The 19628-nt window shown below is 35.8% G+C and overlaps 1 protein-coding gene across 2 annotated transcripts in view; it reads left to right on the plus strand.

Moving 5' to 3' along the window:
• The first annotated feature begins 812 nt into the window (after positions 1-812).
• LOC129732816 (uncharacterized) overlaps positions 813-19628 on the plus strand; it is a 57475-nt gene continuing 38659 nt past the window's right edge. The window contains exon 1 of one of the 2 annotated variants that reach the window (XM_055694092.1): positions 813-1021. In XM_055694092.1, coding sequence (XP_055550067.1) covers positions 1014-1021 — 8 coding nt within the window. In that variant the 5' untranslated portion in view covers positions 813-1013. Of the gene's footprint in view, positions 1022-12812; positions 13210-19628 lie in introns of those variants that run through there. The other variant, XM_055694093.1, reaches the window with a different exon arrangement.

Raw genomic sequence — 19628 nt, forward strand, 5'->3', positions numbered from 1 at the left:
AAGTTTTGCAATTTTGTCACCTCAAATTTTGCGTACCCCAAGACTTTTATTCGAAAAATTAACCTTTCACCCCACGAAATTACTGCCAGATTTCTTCCAGATTTTTATTTTGCCTTTTCCAGATTTTTGAAAAAATGACCTGGCAACGCTGCATACAACTGTCATCTCGAAAAATTCCACCCAACCGTCAACCCTTCGGCGGGGCAATCCTCCTCCGTGCCGTGATCGATTGCACGCGAAGTTAGTCTCGGTTGCACGACCTACCACCGTGAGTGAGATGGTATGTGTGGTTTTTCATTTAGGCTGACCCAACAACGAGTGGCACGCCACGGCTCTCGGTACTCACAAATCAAAGGTGCACCTCCGTATGATTCGGCGTTTCGTCCTCGGACAGAGCAGAAAAACATTAATTGTGATTTTATTGAACAACAGTCTGTTTTTCTTGACAGTGACTTTGAAGTCGGCAAATTTTCCGTTGTTTTTCTGCAAACTTAATAATTAAAATTCGTGCAATTGGCGAGCATTTCTTGTTATCGAGTTCGCGTGTACTAACCCTAACTTGTTGTTTGCTTGCGGGTAAATTACACTGCAGAACCTTTTGCTTTTTGGGGGAAAATTACTAGTGAAGTGTGCAATCAAACGTGTTCAATGATATAAATATTTTTTTCTAATTCTGAGAAAACAATCGTCAACAGTATCACCTTTAGTATCCAGCACAGGCTAAGCCGGATACCATTACCATCTGTAAGTGAAAAGTTTTTCATTTGACTTCTATTGTGACCTTGAGATGTCAGATTAGTGTTTTTACGTAGGCCGTTGTTGCGATGGAGAACTGAGTGCACACGAAAAAGCACAGTTTTTTCGTCAAGCTGTTTTCGTGGGAATCTATCACGCTTGAATTGGTAACAAAACTGACAATTGGAAACTTATTCGAAATAACCGCGGGCACTCAAGTTCATTGGCACTACAGTTTCGTAGTTTAAATTCGCCTCTAGGGCTTGACTAGACATATTATGGAAAAGTAAGTTCTCTGGACAGTTCTAATGTTTACTTTCTTCTTAATCGATTATGCAACGTGTTTGAAATATTTCTATTCTCTTGACGTATTCTGGAGTGATGCAATCGTTGTTAGTTTTTAGATCTTTACTGTATTTTTGAACTGTGCTTGTGCGTTTATACTAATATTTTTAACAACAATAATTTATTATTAATCAAATAGCAGCATGCAACTGTTTTAACTTGAACCTTGGACTAATTTTTTTTGTTATAACACATTTTTCTCAATAATCCTATATTTTTAAGTAAAAATCGTAGTCCTTTCCAAATTTTCTCTATTTTACCTGTTTTTACTCTATCAACGTAACATATAACTTATTCTAAAGTGAACCTGATAAAGTGGAAATTATTGTCTCAAATCATATGGAGATGAAAACTATTACATTGACAGAACTGGATTAACTGGTTTTAAGGTGGTTAGCTAAATTACTGATAAGAACTAAAATTACTTCAAATTATGACCATGCTTTACTGCGAGAGTCATTTAGAACGTCTGTTTTTGTCAAACACAGTTCAATCGTTTTAATACGGCTGGATTCCCCAAGTGCAAGCCTAGGTTTCTACCGTTGAGAGCTAAAAAAGCCATATACATGAGTTACATGGGTCGAGAAAATTTACTGTCGAGAAAACAATCTTTCCTGTGAAAGAAATATAAATTCTGCGTTATTTGTAAAATCGTTGTAAATAATCAAGTTAGTACAAGCTAGCAAGTCATCACAAAGTATATAGTCAAAATTTGGATATATTGAACTTAACATCTCAATTCTGTTTATCAAGTTATGCTTGCGAATGAGGAAATATTCAAATAAACTAAAAAACACATGGCGTAGTTCTTCAAAATTCGTGTTTTTTTATTTTTATATACTTCAACATACAACATTGATTCATTCTGAAACTTCGCATAGAAAACTTTGTCAGATTGCAGAAAGAGTTTTCTAACTAAAGAAACACATTTAAAAATTGTACTCTTACTTGATATACTGAATATATCATTGGAGGAAGCGTCCTGACTTCACTCTATTGGCAGTTCCAGAAGGCGTTAGAATTTGGAGCGATAAATCGAATAATTTTTGTTTCATGAAGATTGTGACTTTTCTCGCATGAGAAACAAGTTATAATGAACATATTTTGATATGAGTAGGTTAATCCTGAAATGCATTAGAACAAAAACCTCTTTCGGCTCCATCGAAAATAATTCTAAGCCTGCAAAATTTACCTTCCGGAACTGTCAAATAATGTCATCGTGCAAAGATCTATAGTTGGTATCGAAACTGTCAAAGATAATATTGTCGGGTATCAATACTTTTTCATGCGATGGCTAATCAAAGCAATCATTGTAAACCATGGAGAAAATTTAAAGTAAATGCAATTGGCTATGAATGTTACTCATTTCGTTTCACTGCTTGTATCATTTAAGCATCGTTTTGGGATTTAATAAGAATAAAAGCTGACTTTCAGAACCTATATGGAAAACTTACGAAATGCCAAAAGTATCTAGGTTCCAGGACCAAATTTCAACTCAAAAGATACAAATGAATGTTTTAAAGTTACTTACTTTTTTTACTTATATGACGACAGATCATAGAGATCTTATGCCGAATCCAGAACACCCGTTTTCGGGCTGCTCCTCACCAGACGCGGGGTCTGCTTCGAAGTCATCGGCCCCTATCCGGGTCTCTACTTAATATCATGTGCAAGCCGCTCATCCGCCATTTTTTGTTTGCCACCGAGTAGGGTAACGGGGGTATTTTGGCCCACATGCATATTTTGGCCCACCCGGTAACATTTTACGCATTTTATCTGAGAAATCAATGAATATTAGAAAACTATACATGCAACATTGAATAACACACCTAAGAATCATACTACACTATAATTTTCGGCGAAAAACTGGCTCTAGGTAGTGTTATTTTGGAATTACTTCATACATATTCAAAGTCATGGCTGAGTCAACCCAAAGTCAAGAGGAAGTGGTAATATACAAGTCAACGTCCGGAAGCTATTGTAACAAATATGTATGCTTTTGAAACAATTCGTTGTTGTAGTAACATCAATAAAATGTCATAGGAACAGTTTGTATACTCTAACATGTTGGAAAAAGTTGAAAAAGTGGTTAAACGCATGGCTGAAATATGTTTGCCTCTTTCTGAAGCAAACATATTTTGACCATGCCAAGTTTTGACATCTTTTTGATTACCGTTCGGCCGTTGCACGTGAACAAAGAACCAGCTTGTGACAATTTACAGGTAATTACTTCTTAATTTATCACATTTAACGACATGAAATTAGATGAGCATGCCTGTCAAACCACTGTGAGCCAAATCATTTCATTTTTAGATGCCTAAAATTTACTAAAAATTACATTGTTGAACGGTGTATATTAAAATAGACACTTAGCTTTTAACAATGGTATAATAGAGTAGGTATTTATGTTGGAGAATTGTGTTTGTTTTCAATGAACTGTGCGAACACTTCCCAAAGCTGGCCAAAATACCCCCGTTACCCTATCGATCGCAAGATTCTACGCGCGAAGACCTCAAGCGCTCGCCGATCGGCTTCCTTCCACGAAGCACGGTTATTGTCCGTAGTGCTCCACCGGGTGGATCAGTGTCCTGTACAGCGCAGCGGGGCCTAAGTTGGCCACGCAATCCGTTATAAGTCCTGTTCCCTGCCGCAGTTCGGCTCTTTACCCTGCGGTTCAATCCGTTGTCACACGCAAAGAGTGTACCAAAAGATCCCTATTCATTGCCACTGCATCACCAACGAACGCCGGCAGTCAGTCTTGTTGGGAATCGATGTTTAAATACAGGGGGTAGACAAAATGAATAGACAGGCCAAATTTTGTCAATCTTTAAATAGTCAAAACTTTACGAAAAATCAATCAATTTTGATGAAACCAGTTTCATTTTACTGTTAAAATATTCTAGTTTCCATGAACTACTAAGAAATTTGCAAGACCAAATGACACCGGAAATATTCCGGATTTTAGGAATGTGTGTCGAAATGTCCATTCTTGCAACGCTTATAACGTTTTCTAACATCTTGTATCTTTTAGGTTTATAAGTTTACAATGAACTAGAATTCATTCCGAGTTCATTGGTACCCAAAGGTTGAAAATCCGTCGAGAAACCAACGAGATATGAATTAATTAAGTATGTTTTTGCAGTTTTTCTGCTGTTGGGTACATAGTAGTTTTTGTTAGAAAAACTTTTTCTTTAAGAGTTTGCTCTGTGGTTTGTTCTGAAGAGTTTTAGGCAACTGAATTGTCTATCTAAAAACCTTCATTTTAAAAAAATCTCAAAAAACCGATATTTCTAAAATCACTTTGTTTATTTTAAATATATATTTTTTTCAGTGTAGGATCTGAAATTCAATTTTTTTAATATTTTTAAATAAAACTTCAGATAATTTTCTAGAAGTTATCCATTGACAATCATTCTCTATCTCTCGTCATTATTTAGATATGTTGATTTATAAGAAAGAGGTTTAAATACTTCAAACCTTTTCAAATGTTAGTCCAGATAAATTTTCAAAAAAATGTTTGCAAAGTTGCTTCGGCCTACACACCCACAAAATTTCATTGAGTTCTGCTAGGGTGCCCAAGGAAAATGGTACGCAACTAGAGAAAAAACTTGATAATTACAACACCCATACTCAATTAATTCATATTTCAATGGTTTTCGACAGATTTTCTACCTTTCGTGATGAATTCTAGTTTGTTGTAAACATATAAACCTAAAAGAAACAAGATGTCAGAAAAAGTTATAAGCGTTGCAAGAATCCACATTTTGACACACACTCCTTGAATCTGGATTATTCCCGGTGTCCGTTGGTCCCGTCAAATTCCCTAGTAATTCATGGGAACTAGGATAGTTTTCTAGTAAAATGAAACCAGTTTCATCAGAATTGATTCATTTTTCGGGAAGTTCTGGCTATTCAAAAATTGACAAAAAATTGACTGTCTCAATCATTTTGTCTAACCCCTGTATAACCTACCAGAAAAGGTTGCGTTTCACTGAATCGTACGCCGCCTTAAAGTCTAGAAATAGACTATGTGTTTGCAACTTGTGTTCTCGAATCTTGTCGAGGATTTGCCTCAAGGTGAACATCTTATTCGAAGTATCAGATAACTTTTAGACATTTGGCATGAAATATATTTTAGGGCAACTGGATACTAAGATCGCTTAAATGTCCGCTCGAGTTCACAAACAGCACATAAAATAAATGAATTGATTTGCTTCAAGCGAGTCTCCTCGTCAGTGGCTTGAAAAGGTTTTTATTCTTATTTTTTCGAGGTTAAAAGAACACAGAGAGACAATCTATTGTATTTATTCAAAGGTGAGTAGGGACATGAGGACAAAAAACTATTTCTCGATAAAGTAAACTGACAACCCAAACGGCGTGCACGCTTTCAGCCTTCCTTTTCAATTGTGAAACACTATAAAAATACTATCATATTCGAAAGGGTTTCCCGCATATTATCATGTAAAATCAATCGGTCCAATAATAATTATAAAAAAACCTAAATTAATCCACCTAGCGGTCAGACCCAGCCTTTCTCATTCGACCATATTATTTGTTTAAATAGATTCACACGAACACTCCAATTTTCTAAAAAAAAAACAGCCAAAAAAGACCAAATATCATTCAATATGAAAATATGTGGAACAGTATGATACCCAGAGGCCAAACATCAACTTCAGATGCCATTTCAAATTTTTGGATAGTAGCTTCCAGGTTAATTACACAATGTGAGTTTTTCAAGAACCGGGATAATGCTTAGATGCCGGGAATCAACTCCATACTTTATTCTGAAATCCGATTTTGCGACTTATAGTTTCTGGAAAACAACGTTAAATTGCCGAATTCAATCCAATAAAGGTATATTCACTCTTTGGGTTCTACAATATTGATGTTGTATTTGAAGTTATAATTGAAGAAAAACCTAAATTAATCCACCTAGTGGTGAGACCCAGCCTTTCTCATTCGAACTTTTTATTTGTTTAAATAGATTTACACCAACACGTTAAAAAAATACACCTTGATAATTTCTGCTGGATTTATTATTCATTCTAAACAACAAATTTTTGGCAGCCAACAGCACAACTATACCGAACATTTAAAATATAACATTCACACACATATAAACATACATTAACTCATATACATGAAAATAACATTAAATTCTTTCAAATATATGATGCGATTTTGTTTTTGATCGTGGTATAATCGAGTTGTACTCATATACTGCGTTTAAATATTAAGATTGTTTATGTCAACTTTAGTCAGTGGATTTCAAATAATTTATAATTAAATGTTGTTCCTTTGAATTTGAATGATCTTATCAGTGAAAATGAAATTATTTAACGCAGTTGATATCACTGATCGTTTCTGAGGGGCATCCAATGAATGGGCAAATTCCAATCAATATGGGTTCTTGAAATCTGGATTGTACCCAGTGGCCAGAATCCGACCTCAAATACCATTTTTAATCCAGAAGTGGTCATTCTGGTTGCCTGATAATTATAAAATCATAAAATCCATCATAAAATTGCCGAAATTTTCGATCAAGAGCCGAAAGTGACAAATATCATTCAATACGATTTGGGCAAGCGGTATGATACCATGAGGCAGAAATCTTCTTCAGACGCCATTTTGAATTTCTAGACAGTAGCTTCCGGTTTCTGGAAACCAGTCTAAAAGGGGCAAACACTACCTAATATGAGATTTCCAGTACCCGGGATAATGCTCAGAGGCTACGAATCCGAAATCCGAATTTGCAACTTCCGGTTTCTGGAAAAAATCTTCCAATTGCCAAATATAATCCAATAAAGGTATATTCACTTTTTGGAATTTAGAATATTGGTGTTGTATTTGAAGGAATGATGGGAGCATTGTATTTGAAACTTGACGTAATATTTGTACTAAATAAATAGTTTTTCTATCATAATAACTCCTAATTTCGAACTTTGATCAAAGCAGGTAGTTTTAAACAACCTTGGGGTTTTGATTCTTTGTAAGTTTGAGGAACAACCTGTTCATTGACACCTGTTTTCTTTAAATAAGTCGTGTAATCTTTGGGAGAATAGACTTTTAATATTTTTACAATTTAAAATAAAAGTCCGATTACACTGGTCAACACAAGTTTGGCCCCGAAGGTCAAACTAAGATAAAATGAAAATTTTTAGCTTTTTCTGTGAATTTTTTTCTTTTTAGGGCAACTATTGTGAGCTTTAGAGCAGCATTTTTTTCGATTTTGTCAACTAGTGTTATAATCAAATGAAACGGGTGCCAATAAAGCAACTAAACCTTCAATTTAAAACAAAGTTTGTTGAAATCATTCATGCCTTCTTTGGCAGAACGAGTGAATTTAAAAAAAGTTTTCTGAACACGTTTCTTTTCATAACCGTCGAAGTACATGTTAAATCATCATAAAATCGTTATTTAGGGGTTTTGAAGACAGTCCATTTATTTGATACCTATTTGGTTTAAGTCGGTTGTGTAGTTTCTGAGATAATGGAGTCTCATAACTTTTACATATTGATGCATAACAGACAAAGTTACAGTTCGAATATAATAAAATTCAATTGGGTCTTATCAGGCAACTAGACCTTTCTATTGCAACTTATTTTGTGAAAATCGGTCCATCCATCTCTGAGAAAAGTGGGTGAGTTCAAGCAGTCTTAGAAACATGTTTCTTGTCATAGCCTGATTTCCCATTATTATAGATAACGGACAAAGTTAAACTACAATAACAATGAAATTCAATAGCGTCTTATGGGGCAACAAGACCTTCCATATGACACTAATTTTGTAAAAATCGGTCCAGCCATCTCTGAGAAAAGTGAGTGAATTTAAACAGTCTTTGAAACACGTTTCTTTGCATAACTTTTGAACTACATGTCCAATTATTATAAAATTATTTTACAAATGGTTCAAAAAAGGAAGCCCGTTCTTTTGATACCAATTTTGTTCTAATCGGTTGTGTAGTTTCTGAGATAATGAAGTTTTGTGATTTTCACATTTTGATACATAACCTCGAAACCAAAAATCTGATTACAATGAAATTCAATAGGGTCTTATGGGGCAACTAGACCTTTCATTTGCAATTAATTTCATGGAAATCGGTCCAGCCATCTTTGAGAAAATCGAGTGAGATTGGGAGAGCGTTACATACATACACACACAAACATACAGAAAATGTTAAGTTCGTCGAAGTCGATTGATATACGAGATTCGATCCTTTGGAGCACTTTTATACCTTTGGTTTTTTCAGTGATTGCTATACCTTTCTAGGAGAAAGGCGAAACGTTGACGTTCTATTTGTGCTGAAGAAATTTCGGAATAAAAAAATGCATCCTAATATCAAACACTTTTATCAAGAGCAATACCGGGACACGGTGCTCCCACAGACCGTTATTATAAAAAAATGCACCAAAGAGTCTGAGTACAGAATTCGATTCGTTATGACGTCTAGAATATCTGGTTAAAATTTCAAAATCATCATACGGTACATGTTTGAGTAATGCCCTTTCGAAGGTCGTAAGGGACAAAAAAGTGATATGAAAACGACGAAATACTCAATGTTAAGCACGTTTTTCAGTCAGCATTTTATGAAACAACTTCCAAAATAGTTTCTACACGTTCCAAGGATTACATTTAAAAAATCGTGATCGTTCTAGATTTGACTATGAAAAATTGATTTTATGTACTCAATGTCTTTAGCAAAATAGTTTTGTAGATCAAGACCTTACTTTTGGCGTTTCTGGTTTTTTGATCAATCCACCTAACAGTTAGATAAAAAAATATTTTTTTATAATTTTCAATATACCGGATTGCTTCCTTCAGCAAAGCTGTGGAAAATTTTAAAAGGAAAAAAATTGCTGAATACTGCGATGTCCCATCTGTACGTTGAACACGACAAAATAGAGTTGTCTCTGAGTCTTGAGGAAAGCTAAGTTGAATGCATAAATTCTTAGAATATTTTGCATTATTCTGACCATTACAGACGAAATTATAGACAAAACACTGATTTTAAGGAGGGTTGTTCCACAAAAAAACTTTATTTCGTCATGTTCAACCTACAGATAGGACATCGTAGTATTCAGCAATTGTTTTTCTTTTAAAATTTTCCACAACTTTGCTGAAGGAAGCAATCCGGTATATTGAAAATTAGAAAAAATAATTTTTTTATCTAACTACTAGAGGGATTGATCGAAAAACCTAAAACGCTAAAAGTAAGGCCTTGTTCTATGAAACAATTTTGCTGAAGACATTGAGTACATAAAATCAATTTTTCATAGTCAAATCTAGAACGGTCACGATTTTTCGAATTTAGACCACTGTGCACTGTGGGATTTTCAAATAAATCTTTCCACCAATTGTAAATGTCTTGAAATATAATATTTGGAATGTGTAGACACTATTTTGGAAGTTGTTTCATAACATTGTGGCTGAAAAACGTGCTTTACATTGAGTATTTCGTCGTTTTAATATCATTTTTTTGTACTTCACGACCTTCGAAAGGGCATTACTCAAAAATGTACCGTACGACGATTTTGAAATTTTGACCAGAGATTCTGGACGACATAACGAATCGAATGGTGTACTCAGATTCTTTGGTGCATTTTTTTTTATAATAACGGTCTGTGGGAGCGCCGTGGGGAACGTTCAAATAGTACAATATATTTTGATCAATCAATTTCGTTTCTTTCCATAACTTTTGAACCACGTATCAAATTGTTATGAAATTTGCTATTTGTACGTTTGAGAGACAGCCCGTAGTGGTGTTCAATTAAGTCGTGTATTCTTTGAGTTAATAGACTTTCGTTGTTTTCAGAATTTAATACATAACGGTTGAAATAAAAGTTCGATTATAAATAAATGAAATGGCAACCAAATCTTTCAATTGACATTAAGATTGTTGAAATTAGTCCAGCCTTCTTGGGGAAGACGAATGAATTTGAAAAGTCATCGGAACAGGTTTCTTCTGAACCATCCAATATAAAATGCTTTAGTTAACCCTTAACTAGCACGGTCATTTGATTCCAAAATTGTTTAAATCGATTGTGTGGTTTGTGATATAACGAAATTACGTGAATTTCACATTTTGATACATTACAGACAAAGTTACAGTCTGATTACAATGAAATTCAATAGGATGTTATGAGGCAGCTAGTCCTTTCATTTGACACTAATTTTGTGAAATCAGTAGCCCGTTAATTTAAAATCAATTCTGTCTCAGCTCGTCGAACTGAGTCGAGTGACATATGCCATTCGCACCTTGGGGGCACTTTTATATCTTCGGTTTTGCAAATGATTGCTATACCTTTCTAAGAGCAAGGCAAAAACTCGATTGATGAGGAGACTTACTTTCAAAAAAATCGTATATCCCAGGCAATCTTTTATTTCAGACGGAAATCGGAAACTGTTTTCGCACGATTTTCAGAGCTTATCAAGACAAACATTTTCCAATACTGCAATTGTGAATATCGCAATCATGTTCAATATTTTTTATGTTTTCCATAGAAAAATACACTCTTTGCATTGTTTGCCGTTCTTTATGGCTTCATTGGCTTATTGGCTCTTGGCTTCATTCTGATGGTTACATTTGACTCCACCTGTGGAAAGAACTATTTCGGAATTGGTCACCCAAAGGGTTTTATATTGTGCTCAACATTGCAGGTATTAATCTCCATACAAAAAAAAAAAAAACAGACCCGTGTTTTTTGTTGGGGCGTTAGGTTAACCAGTTCCTCCAGTTCATCGATTCTTTGATGTTTTTGAATCGAATAAAAAGATATTATTTTTTCTAGTTTTAGGAAAAATACCAAAGAATCAATTACTTGTACTTCCGAATGCAAAACCTATGGAATTTTTATAATTTTTGTCATGTTTTCAATTGAATTTACTTAAATACAAAAAATAAGGTAGGTGACACAGCACGCTTTGACAAGCGGGTAGTCGTGGGCTCGAATCTTAGTAGAATTAGGCCATTCGATGTCAACAAACTTAAGCATGGGTTAATTCTCAGGCTCCCCATTAACTCTTCTTTCACATTGCATTATACAAAACCTTGCCAAATACCTCTTGACAAACATAAATCCCTTTCACAATCAAACTGATTAGAGGTCCATTTAGTTGAAACCTCTCCAGGGAATTGCAATTGGCGATAATATTGGCCGGGGGTAGCGAGGCTCGGAACAGTAAGCGTTGAAAGGAAGGGCATGCATACAATCACGAATTATAATAATCATATCACTTGCTCTCAATAGTGATATTGTTAGTAATAAAAGTGCGAATGAAGAGCTTTTTAAATTCATAACTGGTGAACTATTGACTCGATTTTAATCATTTTATCAAAACACTAGTCGATAGTATCCGTTGTTGCTCGGCAAAAAGTATTTAAAATTTAAATTCATTCGCTGGATTTCAGTGTTCAATTTCGCTTCTCGGATTTCAAAGTGGCGTCTCAAATTTATTCCTGGCATCAATGCGGTTCCGGAAATATCCTTATTAAAGGATAATTGACCAGAAACCTGAAGACGTAGATTTGAATTTATAAAAAACATCTGGAGATGATTTCCGTCCTCTGGGTTTTATCCTGGCTCTGGAAATGGCGATACCAGGTATTTTTGGCCATTTAAAGCATTTAGAAAACAATATCAATAAGATCAACTGCGTTAGGGAATTTCTCATTTATGTATAAGATTATTTCTAGAAGGAAGTATTCTAAATTCAAGTTCAATTTATTCAAAAGTAAAATTACGAAACTTTAAAGACATTTCAACCACAGCGGAAAGACTAGGGTGACTCGCCTTGATACTGACAACGATCGACTTATCAATAATATCACTTTTATAACTTATGTGCTTTGCATGTTTGTCGGTAAATGTTTGTTGATTAGTTGTTTGTTATTGAAATTCGACTTCTATTTATTAAATTTCCCTCTCGAAAATTCCTTCAAACCCGACATGACAATCTGTATTCAAATGAATTTACAGAATAAAGTGGAAAAGTTAGGTACTTAATTACAAACAACTACAAATAGAGTAAATTGACAACAAGATTTTTTTTAACCTAAAAGTTATAATAGTTAAAAGCACAGGTAACGTATATCCAAACTATAACATAAATACGAAAAATGATGATTTCTCGCGTAATTTTTCAAAAGGACCTATCTAACATTGAGAGACTCTCTTTGTTTTACATTCTTTACTTTACTTATATTTTCCATATTACCCATATTATATCTTTACTTTACTTATATTTTCCATATTTCATAACACTCAATGAATAGTAAGCAAGACAGTATAACATTCTCTCGATTAAAGGGAAGAAAGCTTGGAAAATATTTAAAATGGCGACGTAATTAACGAAACAAAGTGAGAGAGGAGAGAATCTCTCATTGTTACTTAGGTCCTTTTGAAAAATTACGCGAGATTTCTCACTGATCAGTAGCAAAAATGTTTCGAGTAATACTAAACAGTCGTTTGACCACTTCGATCACAAATTGCTCGAGCATTAAACGTTACGTCCAAAATTCGAATACAAAGGGTTCGAATACACGTTCGATTGAAGAAAAAAAACATCCACTCACTTGATACGTCACCGTTTGTTAATACGATACGGTTTTATCGCGTCGCCACATACCAAAACAAACTGCTAGTGCAAGTGACAAACCCTTGACACTTGAGTACATAGCCTAGCCTTACCGCACCGATATGGTAAAAACCAATTTAGTCAACCGGTAGACGAGTTAGTCTGCATTTGATCAGCGCGATACAACGATTGATTCCTGTCGCAGCAGGAATAGCGTAAGTTAGTTGAAAACTTGGAGGTTTTTTTCGGTGAATTATAATTCCTAGAAGTTCTACTGCGGTTTTAATGTGAAACGTTCAAAATCCTTCGATGTAAATATTTGTGATAATACTTGGAATCCAATTTTGTCGTTCAAAAGTGACACGTAAGCGAATATTTACCAGTTCTCAAGTGTACTTGTACTGTAATTGCGAATCAGTGCGTGAATTTAAAGTTCGAATTGTGATACTTTCATGAAGTTTGCTGGTTATATAAAACGTCTACGATAATCACCAACCGGGAACAACTATCATCGGTGCTCCTGCAATCAACCAATACTAGAACCTTGAACGTGTAAGTTTGTCTCAGCTGTCCACTCTGTTTCGTTTAGATTTTGCTGTGATGGAGACAGCTGATCATTGAGACTGGTTGCTGTAGTGGAAAACTACCGTTGAAGTCGATTAGATGCGTAAGGAATATTTCCACAAACAGTTCAAGTAAAGTGTTAACTTTACCAGCACCCAATAAACTGTTTCTACACACACATAGGGATCACTGATATGATTTTTGTTATGAATATTAAACTCCATGCTATATACAGTACCGTTTTTGCTTATTTGCATGCATGTTGCTGCCTCTCTCCTCATTACTGCATGCTGAATAGCTAACTTTTCCATTCACAAACAGTCCACCTTGTGGCGTTGTATGATATCGCAACGCAACCATTTCAAATTGACAATGTGATCAGCAGATGTCGAATCGTGTTTCAAGTGTTGTTAATGTTTGTGTGCTGCTTTATAGCTCTGACTGGTCCTTAGCGTGATCGGGTTCGGGTTGTAAAACATATGAAGGGCAGTTGAAATTCAATTCAAACAAAGAAACCGTACAAACATGATGCAATATTGGGTTCACCTTTACAAGGTTTGCAGTGATTTTAAATAAATTGATTCTTTGAGCTGAACAAACAAGATGATTGGGAGTGCCGGTTAATGTCAACGGTGCCGCCTCATGGTCTCTTGTGGATAGCTTATTTATTGTAAACATCTGATGCTAGAGTTAGGAAAGTTGATGGCTTATTTTCAATTGAATGATGCGTTGATGCTTTGAGAGTAGTTATTTATTCGCCATCAGAAGGTGATGTGATCAGGAGTAGAAAGTTCAGGTATGTAGTAGTATTTTAAACTTGAACTATTACACTTGTTTTTTGTTGTTGTTTTTGAAATCAAATTTAATTCGTTTTTATTTAAAATGTGGTCAGCTGAACCAAGTCAAACGTAAAAACAAATGAAAATGAAGTAACAATTTTTCATCAAGTACAAAAGTAATATCGATAGATTACTGAGACCATTGTAACAAAAAAATATTAGTAATTAGGGTCAAACGATTGGCATCATATTTTGTAACAATAATAATCGCTTAATTGTTCACAACCTACGATAAGAATTTTGACATCACGCCACCTAGCCGTGACAGAACAACGCAGCCTTTATTGTTTACCTTAGTAGCTTGACTGTTACCCGTCGCGATTCATCATCGCTGTCAATCGGTTGACTAGCGAACAGCTGTTTGACAGAAAATCTTTCAACTTTCTATCATGTACACCACAGAGTCGGATTCGTTTGTGTACTTGTAAAATGTAAATGGAAACGAGACTTTGATCCCGCTACGCTGCTGGAACTGGAACAGCTAGATTTGTTGTCATGCACAACTAGAAAGGTGATAATCATTATCGGCCATATACGGCCCCACACGGGTGTTGTACGTCAGAAACACGAGGAGATTCCCTCGCGAAGGTGTGTAATTAGCAGGTCTGGGGAAATTCTCACGGCGTGTTTTATTACTTCCATGCCGGTTTAGTACTGCTGATAAGCTTGGTGAAATAATAACAGCAAAAAAAAGTAGGAGGTTGTATTCAAGACACGACCGCATAAATGACGTAGAACTACGTACACTATTAACAAATGCATTGAGTGTTCCATTACCCTAGTAACACAACTGTTTATATCAAAGTTTTATAGAGCTTTTTTGGCTGTATTGAGCGCTATAAAACTTTGATAAAACCAATATTTTCACTTGGGTAATGAGATTTAATGTCTACTAATGAAGGGTTGTGAATTTCGTGAACCGGATTCAGCAGTTAGCAGATCGTGCCGAGTTAAAAACCATACACAGCACACACACACAAATCATACCATATCATTATACCATACACACATCATACCATATCATACACACATACACACATGATACCATATCATACACACACAGCAAGCAAGCGACCAATCAGAGGACGTTATTTTTATTTCAACAAGGCTCGACAATTTTCAATAGTGCAATATCTCGTAGATTCAAACAACATTTTTCTGCATTTGGGCAGATGCGTGTATAATTTTCCAATCGTTTGCTGCAAGTATAAAGGAAATCGGTTGAAAACCAACCGACCTATAAGCATTTGAAAAGGGACAAATTTCGTCCCAGTTTTTCAGTTTGCATCCTTGTGTGGTATGCTAAAGTTGAGCGTAGTTCTACGTCAAAAGGCATTTTGCTGTTCAAAATCGGTTGCTGTTCGCGACCTTCGTGCTGCCCCAACAGTGGGGGAGTTAAGATACTCGGACAACATGCACTGTGGAAGCTATTTCACCTTCTGTAAATAAGACGGCCGCGACAGATGTAACTGCTAGAATCCGCACAGAATGCTTGCTTACGTTGTCAAAAATTATTAACTTTCAATTACTTGTTTATTTGCCTTGAAATTTTGCTGTTCAAAATTGGATTTGGTGATGACGATCTTTATGCTACCCCAACAGTGGGGGAATAATGGCAGTCTGGCGAGGCACGCTGAGAAAAACCGCGCTGCTACTGAGACGTGATGACCAACCACAGCGCAAGTGATTTATTTAATTTGAAGGCAGCCATAGGCGCAACCCGCTGTTACTTCTGAGTGCTGTATCTGCTTCTACTGTTGTCAACGTTGTGGACGGTCCAACGAGCTCACCTTCCGACTAATGAATGTAGGTAGTTTTCCCAGAAACACTCTTTTATAGCCGAGGGGTGCTACGTAAGAGGCCACGCCTTTCAGTTCAGTTGTCACATTCTCTAATGTTCTTTAGACGAATTATTCCACAATTCGCGTTTGATTTTTGTATCCAGCTGGTAAACACCGATGGTGCTCTCACACACGCAACGATATTACCCCTATCGTATTACGGCTTGTAATATCAAGCAAGCGATTTCGTTTGTCGCTGTTGCGTGTTGCATCATGTTGCAACTGAGCAGTTGAGAGACGACGAAATTCTGTTAATGCTGATTGATTGAATCGACTTCATATTATTTCTACATTTGGGTGGATGCGTGTATAATTTTCCAAACAATTTCTGCAAAAATGAAGGAAATCGGTTGAAAACAAACCGATTTATAAGCATTTAAAAAGGGACATATTTCGTCCCCTTTTCGTTAATAGTTTTCCTATTTACATCCCTATGTGGTAGGCTAAAGAAAAACGTAGTTCTACGTCAAAAAACTTAACTGTTACGGAGGATGCTCTGCTGGGGAGATGATGTAGGTCAGTCATCCCGTGAGTGATAATGTTGTTTACGATTGGATGTTGTAGGACACTGGTCGTGCCGAGAGACACGTAAGCTGCTGATTAGGAAATGGGCTATTGTGGTGCATAATTATTTTACTATGACGTCTGAATGCTGCCATGGCCTAAATTTCACTCAGTAATCATCCGCTTACGTGACTCATTGCGTATTAGATGTTCCGCTATTAAATAGGTGATTCTGTTTTTCATGGTTTTATTTTATTCTTCACGACTAATGTTTGAATATTGATTAAAGGGTTGTCCTTCATTAAGTTTCCTATAAAAAAATCATATCACGATCGTCAAATCGAGTAGGAAAAACTTTTTTAGAGTTTTTGTACAACACCTACGGCAACTTCAGATTTAACTTTGACATGTACAATGTAACGTGCAATAGTAATAAATTATCCAGCTTCAATGATGAAATATGACATTGCGAATTGATTGCACCATTTTTATTTAATCGATTTGGCTTATCAGTGGAGCACGTGTTGAGCTTTTAACGAACTCAAGTACAATTGTAAGCTTATCAACTGACTGTATATTTTTTTTACATTTACAATAATAATGAACATTTGAGAATTAGTTTCAGTTCACTTCTAGTTCTGATTCATGAACAACAAATTTGGATTCATTAGATGATGTTTTCCCAAAGTAATGTCGGTTTTTGAAATGGTTACCTACCCATCGTTTCGTAAATATTCCTCTTAACAACAACTCTGACGGTATCTTTGGCAGTTTTTTTGCAGTCATTGTTATCACCACCCTTTAAAGCGCCTCCTCGGAGAACCATAGAGAAATCACTTTCCTATCAAATGATCAAAAAAAGCTCAAAAATCAGGGGCTGTCGAAGGTCGTAAACATCGTTGATTTTCAACTCGTAGAAGTAGTACGCGGTTATTTGATGTTTATCGATAAACAAACCGTCCAGCAGCAGCAGCAGCCACTTAGTGATTAGTAACCAATCTGGGTCGTAATTGTTTCCCCTCACATCGAGTGGACACACCGAGAATAAGAAGTATCAATCCCATCAATCAAGCTCAAATTCTATTGAACTGTACACTATTATACTGTACAGCCGATCCTCAACCGTTTTAAAAGTAAATGCACTTTTGCAGCACGCTCCGATCACGCGTCTTCGGCTGGCGTGCTTTCAGTGTGTGCAACGGTGCCGGTTGCCTTGTGTGAACCGGTCGTTTATATCGGCAGGAGAGCTATGGCTGTGTGCGGTGGAAAATGTACCACCTTCCCATCGCCTGATAGGTCACTTCGTCAACAACGGTATCAATAACCGCAGCGGCGATTCGTTCCCACAGATGCTGAGCTATTTCCGTATGCGCAATGAGTTGCGGAGAAAAATTTACCAGCTTGTCTTATTTTAAATTTCTCTACCATTCGGTAGCCGAGACTTATATACATACAGCCGACCGAGACGAAAATTTGATTGAGAGAAGGATGAAAATTTGCGTTTATAAATAGTATCCGGTTTAGAAGTTGTGGCGACCGCCGCAGAGTACAAAAAGTCGGTCACACTTTCCGAAGCGGTAATTAAGACGCGAAAGTTGATTTTTCCTTGAGTTTGTGGGTGGTAGTGAACATGATGGTAGTTATTAACTGGCTGAGATCATCCATCTCAAGCCATCATCAGCGGAACTTCGTGTTTTGACATGACAAGGATGCACGGTACTTGCTAGTGGGAATATGTTTTTGCGTCGATTGTTTTTTTTTTTCATGTGGTCACTGAATTTCACAAAGTCATGCACGTAAACAATCAACAACTATGACAAAGGAGCTGTCTGCGTTGCTTCAAAAACGAGTGAATGTACCGTTGGAGGAGGTTTTCCCTGCAAAACACAATAAACTGGTTGTTTTTTTTTTCTCGCTGAGTCTTCGATCTGTATTGTCACTATTTTATTTTAAATGCTCGCATTATTATTCAATTTTTGAGCAAAGTTGGGTAAAATAGAAGTGAATCAAGATTTTTTAATCAAACAATCTGACAGTTGTAAACTTACTATGGATGATAAATTGATTGCATACTTGAAATGTGTCATTTGTAAACAAGTGATAATAATAATACTGCAAACATTGATGACAGTAGTTCTTCACTGGAATTATTGCACTTTTTAGCAAATCAAGAAAGCGAACAGCTTTTGTTTGCAACCTATGTTGTGCAACGTTATCCATGGTATTAGTAGCAGTACTTCACGAATATTATTACAGTTATTTTGTTAGCGTAATTTGTCACTTTTTGTCGAGTACAAATCACAAGTCGAGTGTTTCTACAGTAATAAGCCTTATTTAGTTTATTCTCCACGGAGAAAAATCCTTTACTTTGAAACATCACATGCACAATAATATTATATACGGAATTTCAATCCAATTTTACTAACATATTATTCATTAGGCCGTTACAAATTTTAATTCCATTTTATGTCACCCCCCCCCTTCAAAAATCTTTAATATTGGAAGGGGAAGAAGAAAAAAGCTCAACCCGTTTTGTTCATTTTATTGGTTTTCCGACAGCTTAAATGCGGTATTTAGCAACAAACAAGTCCAGTGACAGCGAGAGTGTCGTCAAAAGGCAAGCGAAATAAATAATAATAATAATAAAGTGTTATTTTTCAACATTTATTTGAGTGCAAGTTACAAACGTCATAACTTGCACACACACAAACTTTGATTAAAGATATAAGTTTTTTTTCGTCTCGGTGTTATTTATTTTTTGCCACCCTCTTTGCTAACTTTGATAACCTTGGACATAAAAAAAATCGAAATTTGTATCAGCCTTATTTATTTAATAAAAATCGTAAAACATTACTCAATATTGGATCGTCTTGATAAAAACGAATGCAACACGGAGCAATAACGGGATATGGCAATTATTGTTCCTCGAGTATGGAGTAAACTTCATCTATCGATCGAGACATTTGAAGCCCGTTGAACACTTCCGTGTTACACTTTTTACAGCACGCAACCCTACACACTTAGATTTTATTGCCGAGAACCCAACAGCTGACAAAGTCAGCGAAATGGTTCAAGTTATTGTCAGAAATTTGAAAATCTTCGGCAAGCAGAATGGCACTACTCACTGGTTCACGGTAGATTGATATATCAGCTGAATTTTCGTCGAAATATATCTACTATATAAAAATGGAATTCCGTAACGCCTAATCTTATTGATATTATT

Source organism: Wyeomyia smithii, chromosome 3 (assembly GCF_029784165.1).
Source record: "Wyeomyia smithii strain HCP4-BCI-WySm-NY-G18 chromosome 3, ASM2978416v1, whole genome shotgun sequence".
NCBI classification, from domain to species: domain Eukaryota; kingdom Metazoa; phylum Arthropoda; class Insecta; order Diptera; family Culicidae; genus Wyeomyia; species Wyeomyia smithii.